A 16,417-nucleotide genomic window follows, 5' to 3' on the forward strand; every position below is an offset into this window, starting at 1 on the left:
AGGGGCACATGGAGGGTGTGACATTCCCCTTTTGTTATCTGGACTGGTGATCTGCTTGGTCACTCCAGTCCCTGACTCTGGGAGCCAGCCTGACCCTGCTCTGCTGTGAGAACCCCCACTCCAGGGCGGTTCATACACAGCCTCTGGCATGTCAGCTGCTCCTTGGATTGTGCAACCGAAAGACACTAGCCAATATCTCCTGTCCCAGAAACAACCCCGGGAACCTCCGTCTTGCAGGGTCCATTTATGCCCGCTGGACGCTGCAAGCTTCTATGAGTTCGTGAATTTAACAAAGAAAACGATATGTACCAGGCTTGTTATCCCAAGGGGACCCTCTGACATGCTTCAAACGAAACACACTGCTCCAGGTAGAATAAACAAACAAATATATTAATTATAAAAGATAGATTTAAGTGATTATAAGTCAAAGCACAACAAGTCAGATTTGGTCAAATGAAATAAAAGCAAAATGCATTCTAAGATGATCTTAACACTTTCCGTGTCCTTACAAATTTAGATGCTTCTCACCACAGGCTGGCTAGTTGCCCTTCAGCCAGGCTCTCCCCTTTGATCAGTGATTCAGTCACTGCATGGTGATGTCTGTAGATGGAGGTGGAAGAGACGGGAAGAACATGGCAAATGTCTCTCCCTTTTATCATGTCCTTTCTTCCTTCTTGGCTTTGCCCCCCAACTTCAGAGTCAGGTGAGCATTACCTCATTGCAGTCCCAGACTGACCAAAGGAAGGGGGGGTGACTCAATCAAGAGTCCAACAGATCCTTGGTTGCTGCCTAGGCCAGAATCCTTTGTTCCTGTGAGGCTGGGTTGGGTTTGTCCCATACATGCCCTGATGAGGTGTGAACTGTCCCTCTGTTCTTGGAGAGTTTTTGCCTGGGCTTGTTTTAAGCCGTGAGGACACATTTTCAGCCTCATAACTATATACATGAAATTACAACCTATAACATCACTATAACAACGATTACTATAACATTACTATAACAACCATGCTCAGTGCATCATGAGCCTTCCGAAGACACCCAACATGACAAATTTTGCACTGATCATATTATAATGATCACACAATCATATTATAATGATGAACATGGGGTTGTAGGGTGTTCCCCCAAGGTACAGAGCATCACAGGGGGCCCAAAAGTTCTTTGTGACAAGGGTCCCAGTTAATCTTAATTCCCCAATGGTGAAGAGCCTCATGCCCATGAAGAGTCTTAGGCCTGTGATGCCTCTTTGTTCCTCTCCCCAAACTCATTTATCAGTTTTTCACAGTATCAACATTTCCCCCAATGTCCCTGTTTATTTTAGGTTTCCCACCATCATCTCCACAGAGATCCCAAGCTCCCCGTCCCTTCCTGGCTTCCTCCTGCGTTGCTGCTTTCACCTCCATTTTTACCCTTCTATAGACCCCAAACCAAGGAGAAAACAAAGGAAATTCAACCCCACAACTTAGTGAATGCTGAAAAATAGATTCTTTATTTAGGCTTCACAATTTGTTTGCATTTTGGCAGAAAATTTAACCCCTAAATGATCCCAAATCAGAATTCAGGCTGTAGGTAATAATGAGAGAAAACAGAGAGAAAACATAATGAAATCATCTGCCTTGGTAACTAGATTTGGAGAGAAGCTGGGGAATGGGAAGCGGCTGAGCCAGGTTTCCAAGCTGGGAGGAGGGCACTGGAAAGGTGTAAGCACAGATTTGAAGGGACGGATTTGGTCCCATTGATTTCCAGGAGGCCAATGCAAGACTCAACTCAGGAAGCTCTTGCCCCTACAGACACACCTGGCATTCGTAAAATTCCCACTAGGCACCACCCCATACCTTCAGGCACCTAAACACCTTTTAAAAGCTGGCCCAGTGTCTGCTACGTGTAGAAGAACTATACAAGCTTGTGCCTGTTTTCTTTCAGACTGATTGGTGCCTCCTGGAATTGATAGGGATTGTCTGGCACGGGAAGGAAAATGAATATTGAAAGGCAGACGCACCCGACGTATGTGTGACTTTGAAACATTCAAAGAAATTGCTTTAAAAGGGGGGGACCCAATTAATTGGCTGTTTTAATTCAGGAATGCAGTGTTAAAAAGAAGAAAACCAAGAGCCTCAGATAAGCAAAGAATGAGAGAAAACATGGCTGTGCCATCTCGATGGAAGCCGCAGAGAAAGTACCAGACCAGAAATCCGAGAGCTGCAGCAAGTGTCCAGTAGAAAAGAAGAAGATTGTCCTCCAGTGAACCCCAACGCCGGGTGTATAAACTGGGGTCGTCTTGGTGGACCTCAGAGCTTTGCTGAACTCACCAATCACACCCTGCCAGACACTTGGACAGACCATGTGTCCTGCATTCATAGAATCATAGAATATCAGGGTTGGAAGGGACCTCAGGAGGTCATCTAGTCCAACCCCCTGCTCAAAGCAGGACCAATCCCCAATTTTTGCCCCAGATCCCAAATGGCCCCCTCAAGGTTTGAACTCACAACCCTGGGTTTAGCAGGCCAATGCTCAAACCACTGACCTATCCCTCCCCCCAAAGCAGGACCAATCCCCAATTTTTGCCTCAGATCCCTAAATGGCCCCCTCAAGGATTGAACTCACAGCCCTGGGTTTAGCAGGCCAATGCTCAAACCACTGAGCTATCTGTCCCCATTCTCCTGGGCCAGGCTTACCAGGCTGGGAAGAAGAGGCGAGACTTCCTTTCGGAGGCTGTATCGCTTGCTGTCTCTTTCATATCAGTGTCTGAAAGTTGCCCTGCTGTGTCTGCTCTCTTCGTAGCACATCCTCAAGGAAATATGTCTTGGATTTTAACTACGCCATGCCATTAGCATGTTTCTCCTTCCTCAGCCCAAGTCAATGGCCCCAGAGAACCTCCCACAATAACTTTAAACAGCTGCTTTTGTTAGTTTATACTTGTCCCTTTCAAACCCCACACTAGAAAGCCCAGGACCAGGTTAGTAGGATGCCTTCAGACCAATTGCTTCAGAGAGTCACTTAAAGCCTGACAAATATATTGGAGAGACTGAAGAACTGATGATTATAAATAAGGCTTGGTCTACACTACATACTTGCTTTGTTGTAACTACATCACTCAGGGGTGTGAAAAAAATCCACACCCCAAACAATGTAGTTATACTGACCTTAACCCCCTGTGTAGACACTACTATGTTGGTGAGAGCTTCCTCCGACCTAGCTATCGGCTCTTCCAGAGGTGAAGTCATTAAGCTGACTAAGTGACTGGTCTATGGTATAAGTCCTGGGCCCCAACACTGGTCTATCTATGGCCATGGAATATATTTTGAGTTCCGTACATCCGTAGGACATTTGATCCATAAAACTGATGATTATATACTATGTTGACTGCAGCAGTACTGACCATGGTAGAAGTAGACCTGACAAGAGCTTAGCATTAAAATGAGAATGCTAATGCTCCCTGGACTCAATAATACGGGGTTATCCTAATAAAATTTCATTCAGACATGGACAGCAAATGCAATATGCTAGATTTCAGCTTTCATATCTACTCTGGCACCAGGGCAAATCCAAAGTATTGACCCCCATTCTCACTTACAACACTTCAGGGATTCCTCTGGTTTCCACTGGACTCTTGACTCTGAGGGACCCCAAAGCAAATTCTAGGCTGTGAGTAGCAGTAACAATTGGAGAGAGAACACACCATTCAATCACTGACATTACAGACAAGATTTGGCAGGAGGTTTGGGGAAGGCTGTGAAGCAGGTGGATGAAAGAGAACGGAAAAAGCAGAAGGGGTGGGGAGAGAAGTTTGGGCAGGTTGTGTATTGTCATAATGAACGCTGGTTGAAACATTAGATTTGAGGGAAAATTGGATTAAATATATAGATATAGATATATAGATATATAGATAGATATATATATTCACAGCAAGTGTTAGTTTCCATCAAAAACTGTCATTTTTTGGTCAGAAAACCTGAAAATGCTTGGCTACAAGTAAAAAAAAATTCAGTTTTCAGCAAATTTGTGTTTGTTTTGGCAGCTTTTTGCCAATAACTTTTCAGTTTTTGGCATGTTTTTGCAAATGTTTTCAGTTGTCAGCGCTTTTCTACCCAATTTTCTGGGGTTTCAGCAGGTTTTAGTCAATTTTTTGTTTTTCAATAGAAAGTCTAAATTTTCCACAAGAAAATCAAACACCATTTTCTGACCAGCTGTAATAATAATAATAGGAAGGAAAGGAAGTTTAATTAAACCATCTTCATTGCAAACAAGATTTGGGTACAGCTGGGAACAGGAGGAAAACCAGGAGGAGAAACAGTTGGGATGGGATGGGAGAAATTTTGGGCAGCTCAGGGAAAGATCTGAAGGAGCAATAACAGGACAAAGAAACTCACATGCACACAACCAGATTAGCATCATGGTGCTGTATTCTCCATCCTCATGAGCACTTAGGGGACTGGAGGCAGCGGGATGCGGTCGGGTGGGTTGTTTTCTTTGGTGAACTGGAGGTCCCTGCAGAACAGGACGGGCTTCTGACCTATGCCGAGGCGGTACTGCCAGATGTACAGGTTCTTTTGGGGCTCCAGGGTCACCTGGATTGACTCCTCTTCTTCTCGGGCTTCGTTCCAGTCCTCCTGCTCTGTGCAGATGCTTCTCCCGCCGTACTCGGCCCTGAGGGAGAACTGGACCTGGGTGATGAGCTTGGTGAGCTCTCCAGCCCCAATAGACATCTCAGTGGAGATGCTCCAGTTGTGCTCAATGCTGGACATCTTCTGCTTGGCGTAGCCCACCTTGCGGGTGACCTTGTTGGATCAGATGATGGGGGAGTCGGAGTCATTGTGCAGGGTCTTGATGCACTCCCAGCCACCGGTTGAGGTGCCCTTGGTGAGCGTCAAGCCCCCAGGGAAGAAGTTCAGCACTTTGGGGTGGATGGAGTAGAAGGAGTCCAGCTTGTCAAATCTCATGTCTGGGTACAGGAAGAACTGAGCCCCCCACTTCTCATCCATCTTGATCAGGGTTAGGAAATGATCGATCCCGAAGTAGTAGAGCCCCTTGCAGTATTCAGGGGGCAGGACAACATTATTTTCACCTTCAGCTGTCCTCAAATTTTTCACGCTGCGGATTACACCCTGGTTTTGGAAAATGATGAATAAGGTCCAACAAACCCTCCCGTAGTGGTCCCCACCGCGGCACCTGGGATGCAGCTGAAAGACCTGAGCTCCCTTATCTGTACTTAGGTCCTGCACCACCCGGTAGGAACTGCCTTTTATGATGTAGATATTGGGGTCCTGCCTGCTGCCCACATAGTGATCCCCACCCAGGCACGCAGGGTGTAGGCCCTGGATCTTGATGTTGTGCCCCTTCTCAAGGAACTCAGTCGTCTGCAGGTAGCATCCCAGGTCAGAACGGACGATGCAGTCTCCACTGAGGTTGCAAAAGATGTCTGTGCCCGGGGAGTCCTTCCGAGGGACCAATGATCCAGTGACTGGCCTGGAGCCCTGGGGTGGGGACAAAGTGGAAGGAAGGGAAGGGTGCAGTTGGCAAAAGGATCAAGGCAGCTTGAGAAGACCATGTGCACATGGGGTTGGACTGGGAGACGTCAGGAGACTTCTCTGTTTCTATCAAGGGAAAAACTTTTCAGTGACACCAGGAGTGAATCCCTCAGGGCAACAATGACCCCTCTTCTCTCACCCCAGTGGAGCTACGGCCAACATACACCAGCGGGAGTATGGCCCATTGACACCAGTGACACTATGGCCCATTAAAGCCAGCTGGAGATCTGGCTCAGTGACACCAATGGAGCTACTGCCAATATACGCCAGCTGGGGTCTGGTCCACCGCTTCCAGTGGAGCTGCGGCCCTTTGACCTTAGCTCATCTGATCTTTTGTGAATGTTTGATGCTTGAAGACCCCCCATCCCTGGTTCCAAGAGCAACCAGGCACCTGGGAAAGGAATTGGGCAGCCCTGGGAAGTATCTGCAGTGAAGTCTCCTAGATGTGCCCTGGGCCTGCAACACTATCTTTGGGGGCGGCGGGGAATTTTCTTGAGAGGGGAAGGGGAGGGGAAAGCCCAGGGTCCTGCCTTGGGAGAATCCTGCTTCACCTGGGTTCCCACTTACCACCGTTGATCTATCTGACTGGGCCATGTCTCCTCTGTCTCACCCAGTAAGTACAAAGGGCTGCCCTGCGTGGAGATAAAGAGATGAGGAAACAAGAACAAGATCCTGACATATAACTCTGTGCCCAGCCAGGAGTCCATGAACAGAGCTCAAAAGAAAACAGTGCACCAAAGTTCCCTCAATCTCAACCCACAGCCCCCTGCTATCCCAGTCCTTGGCTCCCCTCTCCCCGCCAGCTCTGCCAGTGCCCCTCAGTTCCAACCTGCAGCCCCCTGCTAGCCCAGAATTGGGCTCAGTGTTTTCCCTGGGAATTAAAATTAGAGGGGCTGTTGAATTTACAGTGGGCTGAGGGCCAAGGGATGAGATCATGGGGGTGAAGATGGGCTGTATAGCACCACAGTAAAAGCAAAACAAAAATATTTTTAAAGTGTATTTAATTTAAATTTACTTTCGAAAAATTAATTTTAATATAATATTTTTTTTAAAGTACAGAAACTCTTTGAGACAGTGATGGTGCAAGATAACAACCTTGGCAAATAAGGTTTTCTAAATATCTTGTCCTTCTAGGAAACATATATTTATACGTTTCCTAGTCACAAATCAAGCATTCTGGAGCAAAGTCACTAAAACATACTAATCTAGCTGTTGAAAGAATGAGAAATTATATTAATTCCTTCTATATATGCATAAGCTTTCACAAAATTTCAATCAGAAAAGGAGTTAAGCTTCCTGTGACTGCCTGGTTGCTACAAGCAAGTTCCTTAAGTTTTCATTGGCAAGGTGATTTGGCGCTAACTCTTGTCACCACATTTTAACCATCAAAAACACAAATAAACACCAGCATTTGAATGTATGATGATTTTTATATATATTTTATACATATAATATATATACATATACATTTATAGATATATGGTTCAATTTCAATTTGAATTTCTAACCAACAACTAAATGGATTTTTTTTCCAATTAGAACAATTAGTTGGAAAAGGACTAAATTGGCAACTCTGCATGTAACTAGCTGACCACTGGGGGAGGAGGAGCTCCCCCTTCCTCCCACAACTCTGCCGGTACCCCTCAATCCCAAACCGCAGCCTCTGCTTTCCCAACCCTGGGCTGGCTGGTCATGAGGAAGATACTCACAGGTAGGAGTTGTGTTTGCAGTCACTGTCCCTGTCCCTGTCGGGGAGTCTCCCTCTAGGGTGGATAGAGCTGGGGGTTTCTGTTGAGGATCCTCCGCAACATGAGATGCTCACAAAGAGACCAGGTTATATCAGGCAGAGCTGGGCATTCCCGCCCCCTTCCCCTGACCTTCCTCTCTGGGCGTCACCAACACACCCTTTTCTTCCCTGGGTTCCCGGAGTGCAATTCCCCCTCCCCCCAGCCTGCAGGGAGCTGACACCCAGACAGTCTCTCTGGCGCAGGGACACAGTGTTTAATGAGCCACCAGCACCCAGGCAGTCCTGGGCCAGAGAGGGACCCAGACAACATTACCACCTCCCCCGGCTGTGGCTGAGTCCTGACCCCACCCTAGGATGGGAGATTTGGGGTCTTGCTATCAAACCCCCTGCCCCATGTGTCCTTTTCCTTCCTCGCCTCATTTCTTCTCTAGTCTAAGGGTATGTCTGCACTGCATCATGTGCCAGGTCCATGTACCCTGCCTGCCAGACCATGCTTTCCAAACTTGCCTACAAGCCTCCACTCTGCACTGGTACCCACCCTGTATCTGGGGCAGTGTGTCCACGCTGGTGATGTGCTCACACATCTCTGATGCTGTGGCTTCTGGGGCATATCCCAGGGGCCCCCTTGCTAGCTGTAACCGCTCCAGGGCTTGAGTCATGGTGCATTGTGGGACATCTTCTCTGTCCATCCTGCAGCACTTGGTCGGTAGTGCCCTTACGCTGCCAACTCATCCACTAAGCCTTTTCGGGCCTGCAGGCTCCCTGCGCCCTGGATCCAGCACCGGATCCATGCTTGTGGCTTCATTTCTGCTGCAGTTTCCAAGGCAGCTGTGACGCAGCTGACGTAGCTGCTGCCTGCTGCCACCTAGGAATGGTTGACACCAGCTGCTGGTTTCATTTTCTTCCGTGTTGGAATCCAGCTTTGACTCCACGTGGTGTCAGAGGGGTCATGGCTCCAGCTCCACCTACAGCTCTGGGTCTTGTTGGGCTGCTGCCTCCCAAGCTCATCCCCAGACAGTTCCTCAGATATGGGCCCAGGATGCCCCTGGATACTCCATCCATGTTGGCTAACCTGGTGCTGGCAGCAGCACCAGGGTCTGCCAAGGGGTCTGCTCTGGTGACTGCATGATCTGCTCTGGTGGTGTCCCTGTCTCCACTGCCTCTGCCTCTGGGTGCCCAGGTCCAGCCTGGCTCAGCAGAAAGTCATGAATGACTCTGGTCTGGATGCGGTTCCCAGCAGCAGTGGAATTGCTGGTGCTAGGGTCAGGTAGCCGGGGTGCTCCCGGATGCACCATTCCCATCCTCCCCTTTGCAGCAGGTGGTCTTGAGGTGCTTCAGCTGCTCCCAGCCCTGAGAACCGTCCAGTGGGTCCAGGCTCCTTGCAGAGCTTTCACAAACATGCTGGTTTCTTGTGTCTCGCTGAAATCCTGGACCTTGCTGCCCCTCCCCGCCCCCCGCCCCATGTTGACCAAAACCCTGGAGTGTCTGGCCAGGGGGCAGCCAATGAATGAGGGGCACTGGCTCAGTTTCCCAACAGGCTGGGCCAAGGTATGTTTGAAGTTGAGCAACCCACATGGAAAAGAAGGGTTAAACATCATCAGCTGTATTTGAACCAGGAGGTGAGTGGGAAGACAGGAAACAGAAGGCCCAGGATGCACAGGCCCAGGGGATTGTGGGATAGCATTGGTGGACCATACAAACATGAGCCTGGCAAGAAAGCTTCATTCATGTCCTTGCTGCCAGGGGGCCGGGTACAGTCACATTGGCTCAGACCCACATCTCTGAGCAAGGAAGCCCTCCTGTGTTCAAAGCGGGGACAGGCATGTGTCAGAGGGCTTTGTGGGTGGACACATTGGGCCTGGACCATTCTTCAGCATAGACACACTCTTTGTGAGCTTGGACAAGCCACCTCCCATCTCCCTTCTCAGCCTCTGTTGCACCCTCTTCTGAGTGGGGTTAAAATAACACTGCCTTTGTGGATGTAGAGTCTGGTCTTCAGCCAGGGGAAAGACTCCAATTGATTTCAGGGGATTTGAGGGGGACCCTGAGCTTGCCAAGGCAGCCATGGTGGGTTGCAGCAAAGGGAATTAGGCTGGGATCCCGCCTTCACTGTTGCACCCACAAGGAAATGCTCTTGTCCAGGGATCCCTGGCTCTTCAGGGGTCACGCCGCAGGGTTTGCATAAACGCACTTTGTTCCTATTATGCTCTAAGGCTGTGCCTCTGGGTTTGCCCAGGGAAACTTCCTGCTCTGAGTCCCTTAGAAAATGATAAGCTGAGCAGAGAAAGAAACATCCAACAGGGTAGCAGAGCAAACCTGGAGGATGAGTCCATGCTCAGTTCTTCAGGCTGGTTGGAGGGGAACAGGTCATTCCAGAGGTACCAAGAGAAGCCCCTCAGCCCTGGCTCTTGTCTACCATACAGGGCTGCTGGATCCACTGCTCATTGCTTAGCTTATAAACCAGGGCTCAGGACTTTGCTTCCCACTGGGCCCAGGGCTTCAGCTCTCAAAGGCTTTGCATCTCCATGCTAACACACTGGTGGGTGGGAGTCGAGGATAAAACCCTCTCATCTGTAGCAGGCTGTTAGCACTCTGGCCTGATTGACAAGCCAAGCATCTGAGCAGGGACATCTCCCAGGCACCCTGACTGTGAAAGGTGCGTCACTATACACACAGACATATCATAAATGGAAACAACCTTTCCCAAAGTCTGACATAAGGGTGCACAAATGGAGCTGTTTGGAGAGCAGGGGATGAGCCCAAGCCTGGGATAGCAGGGGATTGTAGACTGGGATTTTGAGGCATCAGCAGAGCTGTGTATGGAGGAGCCCAGTGCTGGGAAGCAGAGAGCTGTGGCTTGGGATTGATGGGCACCAGAAGAGCCATTTAAAATCCACACCTTTGTCAGCAAACCCATCTCTTCTCCTATCCCCACCTGACCTGGTGAATTATTTCCTTTTACTCCTAATACTTTGGAACTTCTTGGAACTGGCTTTATTTGCTGGGTGCAAAGTCCCATATCTCCCTGGGTCCCTGCCCAGCCGGGTCCAGATAACAGGTATGAAGAGGAAGGAGGCTCAGAGTATTTCATCTCAGAATAGATTTCACTGAATAGAATCAGAAATGTGGGGCTCTACTGCTCCTCGAGAGGTCACCTAGTCCAGCCTCCGGTACTGAGGCAGATCCAAGTAAACCTTGACCATCCCTGACAGGTGTTTGACCAACCCAGTTTTAAAATCCTCCAATGGTGGTGATTGCACGGGCTCCCTGGGTCGCCTGTTCCAGAGCTTAGTTTCCCTTAGAGTTAGAAAGATTTTTCTGCTATCTAACCAAAATCTCCCTTGCCACAGAGGAAGTCCATTCCTTCTTGTCCTATCTTCCGTGGACTTGGAGAACCATTGATCCCCGAGCTCTGAAGACAAACCTGTCCAGTTTTTTTTCACCTTTCCTCATAGGTCAGGTTTTCTAAACCTTTGGTCATTTTTTTTGCTTTCCTTTGGACTCCCTCCAATATCTCTGTGTTTTGTCTAAAAACCAGTGTGTGGAAATCATAACTGGGGGGCAAAAAGCCGTTGCATATCTTCCTCCACATTGAGGGTAGGGGGCGAATTTCATGAGCTTTCTCTGTGCAACGCAAGATGGTATAATTTTGGGTTCACACTCCAGAGGAGAGTGCGTTCCTTGGCAACTGGGAGGTGCCCTAGCTGAGCCTTCCCATGCAGAGCTGATCTCAGCATCTGTGTGAGACTGCACCTGTATGTGGGCTGGAGGAGGCTTGAGAGCCTGTCACAGCAGTCCAGTGTGAAAGGGATCTCAGGCTGGTGGGTCAGGCGGGCTCAGTGGTACTCCAGATCCAAGTGGCACCCCGGGTCGGGGAGGGGAGAAGGAACCATCACAAACACCTCTTCCTCCCACGTGTCATCCAGTCCTCCTGCTCCGGGTAGACGCTTTTCCTGCCAAACTCAGCCTGGACGGAGATCTGGAACTGGGTGATGAGCTTGGTGAACTCTCTGGCCCTGAGGGACATCTCAGTGGAGATGCTCCCGTTGTGCTTGATGCTGCACATCTGCTGCTAGGCACCTTGTGGGTGATCTTGTCAGGGGCGGCCCGTCCATATAGGTGAACTAGGCGGTCGCCTAGGGTGCCAAGTTAAATGGGGCGCCAAATTCGAGGAAAAAAGTCAAATGGAAAAAAAAAAGAAAAGGATGAAAAAAATACAAATAAAATAACAAAGATATCATTATTTCAATTGCCTTGCACATATGGAGGGAATATGAATTATAATTCATTTCTCTACATTTCTGAGAATTTATTAATATGTCAAATCTTTTATTTACTGCCAAAATAAATAATGTTTTATTGATTTTTTTTTTCAGTTTGAGACATAGGGCCAAGATGACCCTCTCCGCAATTTTGACAAGCAATAACTCAGCCATAATGAAACACATCCGCCAGCGGCAAGAACTGCAATGCTAGTGACACCTAACTCGACTATACCTCAAGGTCGCATAGCTGGAAATTCCTGCAGAGCGGCGATATCACGAGTTGATACATGTCAAATGGTCATTTTAATACACGACGCAGGTAGATGGTTAAGAATCAAGCGAATACTGTGGACATTGTGTTTCTTGGTGCCAAAGAATAAAGAATAATGTCTTTCAGCATTATAAATCCAAAATGTGAGTATCTTTAAGCATTATTAAACCTTAGTGTTATTATCGGGCTGTATAATTATGAACTTTTCTTTGTTATAACTGGTTCACAAGTAATAAATAAGGTCCATAAAAGAAAAGTAACCGCATTAACACATAATAGGCTATGAAAGTGATGATGTCGCACTCCAAGCAGGTAACTGTGAGGAAGGGGATTACTTTCCAAACAACTAGTGTCGGGTTATAACATCGAAAAAGGTCATTTTGTTTCCACGTAAGCGCTGTAACTAACTGTTTTAATAGGTGAGTGAGTGTATGTTACTAATCAGTGAACCTTTAAGCAGTGAAAAGAAGTGTTGGGATGGCTGCAATGTGGTGTAAATCGCCACCATGTGATGGGTGCATCAGCCATCCTCAACGCGATCATGCTTGCAGTCGGGAGCACAGTACATAACAATATTCAAATGCCCCATGGCAGAAAGAGGAAAAAGAAAACCCTCAGGAGCTGAGTATCATAAATGAAAGGCTGAGAAGGAAAAGGACCAAGCAAAACAGCAGGGATCCTTCCTGAAGTTACAGTATGGGGACCCAGCTTCCTGGCCCAGATGTGATGACAGTGTGCGGCAAATTCTCATGGAACTTGGACCCGAACAAGTTCATGAATTTCCCTTCCCTAAGGATGGAAATAAAATGAAATTCTCTGCTCAGCATTACCAGAGGAAACTCATTAATGGGGAAGAAATTAATCAAAACTGGTTACAATATTCAGTGTGGAAGGACTCTGTGTTTTGCTTTTGCTGCAAGTTGTTTAGAAATCAAGCAATTGGTACATCACTTACTGAAAATGGTTCAAAGGACTGGAAAAACATATTTTCAGTTCTCTCTTCACATGAACAAAGTACAGAACATTTGGAATGTTTTCAAAATTGGAAAGAACTTGAATTACAATTGAAAAGAGGAAAAACTATCAATGAAAAAAATTTACGAGTGATCAAGGAAAAAGAAGAATATTGGAAACAAATATTAGAGCTTCTGATTGCTTTACTGAGAGTTCTCAGTGGGCAAAATTTAGCATTCCACAGCCGCGGTAGAAATGAAAAATGACACACTCCAGGTAATGGAAACTTTTTAAAATTCGTTGAATACCTCGCTTTGTTTGATCCAGTCATGGAGGAGCATCTGGGTAAAATAACTGATTGTGAAACACAGGTTCATTACTTAGGAAAAAATATGCAGAATGAAGTGATTCAAATCCTAGCAAATGCCATTAAAAAGAAAATTGTAGACGCTGCCCATTCTGCAAAATGCTTTTCAATAACACTGGGCTGTACAACAGGTGTGAGTCGCATTGAACAAAGGAAGATGATCATTCGTTTTGTGGATATGGAAAAGTCTGCAGATGAAGATAATGTAGAAGTGCTCATAAAAGAACATTTTTTGGGTTTTGTACCGCTGAAGGAGATGACTGGAGCATTTATGACTGAAACAATGTCATTATCTGTTGAAAACTTACGTGGCCAAGGCTATGATAATGGGAGTAATCTGAAGGGTAAAGACAATGGTGTGCAAAGGAGAATGACGGAAATCCATCCTAGGGCCTTTTTCATTCCTTGCAGTGCACATTCTCTGAATTTGGTTGTCAATGATGCTGCTAGATGCTGTTTGGAGGCAAGCAGTTTCTTTGACCCGGTGCAACATGTTTATGTCTTTTTCTCAGGCTCAACACGCCGTTGGGAGATTCTGTCTCACCATGTGAATCCTCTAACTGTAAAACCACTTAGTCAGACAAGATGAGAGAGTCACATTGATGCTTTGAAGCCTCTTCACTATGAACTTGGGAAACATTTATGATGCCCTAATTAAAATTTCTGATGTTACTACCTTTACTGGATCATCTGGCAATACAGCACACTCAGATGCAGAAGCTCTTGCAAATGGCCTTTCCAAGTTCAAATTTGTGACTTCACTCATTTTGTGATATAATATCCTTTTCGAGATTAACCTCACTAGTAAGCAGCTTCAGGAAAAGAACTTGAACATACATTCTGCTATTCAAAAACTGCAGCAAACTAAAAATATTCTGGAGGAATTCAGAAGAGATGAAGGGTTCAAAAGAACACTGGTAGATTGAGCTTGCTGAAGAAATAGACTTTCCAACAGAATTTGAACCAGAGCCAGTTCACATTCGGCAAAAGAAACAGCAGGTTTTGTATGAAGGATGAGACACACCCATTCAGAACTCAAAACAAAGGTTCAAAGTGAATTTCTACTTCGCAGTCCTTGATACTGCTATTCACTCAGTTGACGAAAGATTTCAACAGATGCAGCAGCTAGAGTCAGTATTTGGCTTTCTATATGATATCCACAGTTTGCAAAAGGAAACAGCAAAACAGATAAGAAACTTGTGTATAAAACTGGAGTCAGCATTGACTCATGAAAATTCAAAAGATATTGATGCTACAGATTTGTGGAGTGAGCTTCAGGCTTTTTCAAGACGACTTAAGAAACCTTCCAGTCCTGAAGAAGTACTGAAGTTTGTTTGTGAAAATAAACTCACAGACAGTTTTCCAAACATTTTTATAGCTCTGTGCATACTTTTAACTTTGCCAGTTTCCGTAGCCCATCTCATACCCAGAGACAGAACCCAGGAATCCAGGCTCCCAGCCCTCTCCCCCACCAAGCCTAACCACTACATATCAGGGAAGTCGCTCCCTTCTGGTGTCCCCTCCCCCAGCTCCCTCCTACCTCCTTTGAGCCACCCTCCCATCCCTTTTCCGAGCCAAGCTGAGTGCTGGGGCCCATGGACTCACTGTCTTGGGGAGCTGGAATTCACCTCCCACATCAGGGCCTGGTACTTGGTCTCCACCCAGGAGTCACTGACCAGGCAGAGAGCGCTGCATGCTCTCCAGAACTGCTGGCTGTCCTGGTTGCCCAGGGTGTAGCCATTACGGGGAGCCAGCCTGCCGGTGTTGTTGTCATAGGTTGAGAGCACCAAGTCATTCACCCTCATCACATGCAGGTGCTTGGGCAGACCGGGGGCCTTCTGCGGGGAGATGAGCTGGAAATAGGAGGCCTGGTGAACCCCTGGAGGAAGAAGAGAGACCAGGATGGGAATGGGACCCAGGCATCTGGAACAACGACCCGATGGGGCCCTGTAGCACTCAGCCTCGTGGGGGAAAGACTGGGATAGGGAATGGGACGCAGGCTGTCCAGGAGAACACAGGTCACTTACCAGCCAAGGTGACAAAGAAGAGATACAGGAGCCAGAAGGTTTAGCCCAAGGAGCCATCGCCCTGGGTAGGACAGGATGGCAGCTCTACAGGGTGAGGCCTGGGGCCAAGACCCAGAGAGCTGGAGAGGGCACGGCCACCCCTCCCTGTGCTGAGCTCTCTGTTGCTCTGACAGGAAACATGAGAGGGGAAACCCAGACTCCCAGTCTGAGCAAAATTCAATAAAGACAAATCAAACGTACCTTCCCCGCCTTGCTCACTGTGTCACAGGAAGCCTCGATCCCCACTGGCACAATAAATATTGAATAACTCCTGTAGCTTGTTCCCAGTCGTCTCTGTTATAATGTGTGTTTCCTTTATGGGGAGGGTTTGTGTTAGTGCAGCAGAATAGTCCTCAGCAGCTCCAAATAGCAGCTGTTACGTCGGGTGGGAACTATCAAGAGACACAGAGCGTTGTGGGTGGTGTTGTTAAGGGTGGATGGCTGGTAATTTTCACTCCATGCATCTGAAGTGGGTTTTTTATCCACGAAAGCTTATGACCAAATAAATCTTTTAGTCTTTAAGGTGCCACCAGACTCCTCCTTGTTTTTGTGGATACAGACTAACACGGCTGCCCCTCTGATACTGTAGAAGGGGGGAGGGATAGCTCAGTGGTTTGAGCATTAGCCAGCTAAACCCAGGGTTGTGAGTTCAATCCTTGAGGGGGCCATTTAGGGATCTGGGGCAAAAATTGGGGATTCATCCTGCTTTGAGCAGGGGTTGGACTAGATGACCTCCTGAGGTCCCTTCCAACCCTGATATTCTATGATTCTAAGGCTGGAATGTCACTTCCTCAGTAATGCAATTCAGGCTGCAGGAGCTGTTTCAGCTGCTCAGTTCTTCTGAGCCCGAAGCTCCGGTGTTATCAACACTGGCTAGGGTTGCCTACACTCCTGCGTTACATGGGACGTCCCTTATTCAAATAGAAAGGCCTGTCCCATACTCAGTCAGTACAGAATGCCTTTTGTCCCATATTTCAAAAGCAGGGGGCCAGTACTCACGGGTGCATCTTTCCACTGCCCTCCTGGACCTTCAGTGCTGTGCAGGGAAATCAAATGGGGCTACACTCAAGGGCCAGGGTTGGGAAGAAAGTGGAAAGATGCACCCATGAGTACTGACCTCCTGCTGGACAGGGCCCCCTGCTTACTCCAGCCCTTGAGCACGGCCCTGTCTGCTTTCCCTGTGCAGGCTATGTCTAGCAGGGCAAGTGGATGGGGTCATGTG

At 47.5% G+C, this 16,417-nt stretch overlaps 1 protein-coding gene and 1 long non-coding RNA gene across 2 annotated transcripts; one reads left to right on the forward strand and one right to left on the reverse strand.

The window, feature by feature from the left end:
- The first annotated feature begins 296 nt into the window (after nucleotides 1-296).
- Nucleotides 297-2,002, forward strand: LOC144273735 (uncharacterized). The gene is made up of 3 exons (XR_013347789.1): nucleotides 297-368; nucleotides 518-703; nucleotides 1,921-2,002. It is a non-coding gene; the product is annotated as an uncharacterized LOC144273735 (long non-coding RNA).
- Nucleotides 455-15,286, reverse strand: LOC144273734 (uncharacterized). The gene is made up of 4 exons (XM_077832425.1): nucleotides 15,157-15,286; nucleotides 14,806-15,008; nucleotides 6,093-6,157; nucleotides 455-5,471 (listed from the first exon to the last, which is right to left on the reverse strand). The coding sequence occupies exons 3-4, from the start codon at nucleotides 6,117-6,119 to the stop codon at nucleotides 4,785-4,787; spliced, it is 714 nt and encodes a 237-aa protein (XP_077688551.1). The 5' UTR covers nucleotides 6,120-6,157; nucleotides 14,806-15,008; nucleotides 15,157-15,286; the 3' UTR covers nucleotides 455-4,784.
- Nucleotides 15,287-16,417: the final 1,131 nt, after the last annotated feature.

The sequence above is a fragment of the Eretmochelys imbricata genome, chromosome 13 (assembly GCF_965152235.1).
Source record: "Eretmochelys imbricata isolate rEreImb1 chromosome 13, rEreImb1.hap1, whole genome shotgun sequence".
Taxonomy (NCBI): Eukaryota; Metazoa; Chordata; order Testudines; family Cheloniidae; genus Eretmochelys; species Eretmochelys imbricata.

What these genes read in the sequence shown, in the direction of transcription:
- LOC144273734 (XM_077832425.1), bottom strand. Translation starts at nt 6,119, where the DNA reads ATGGCCCAGTCAGATAGATCAACGGTG. An exon ending in AGTCAGATAGATCAACGGTG is followed by an intron (nt 5,472 to 6,092) that starts GTAAGTGGGAAC and finishes TCCCCACCCCAG; the next exon opens with GGCTCCAGGCCAGTCACTGG.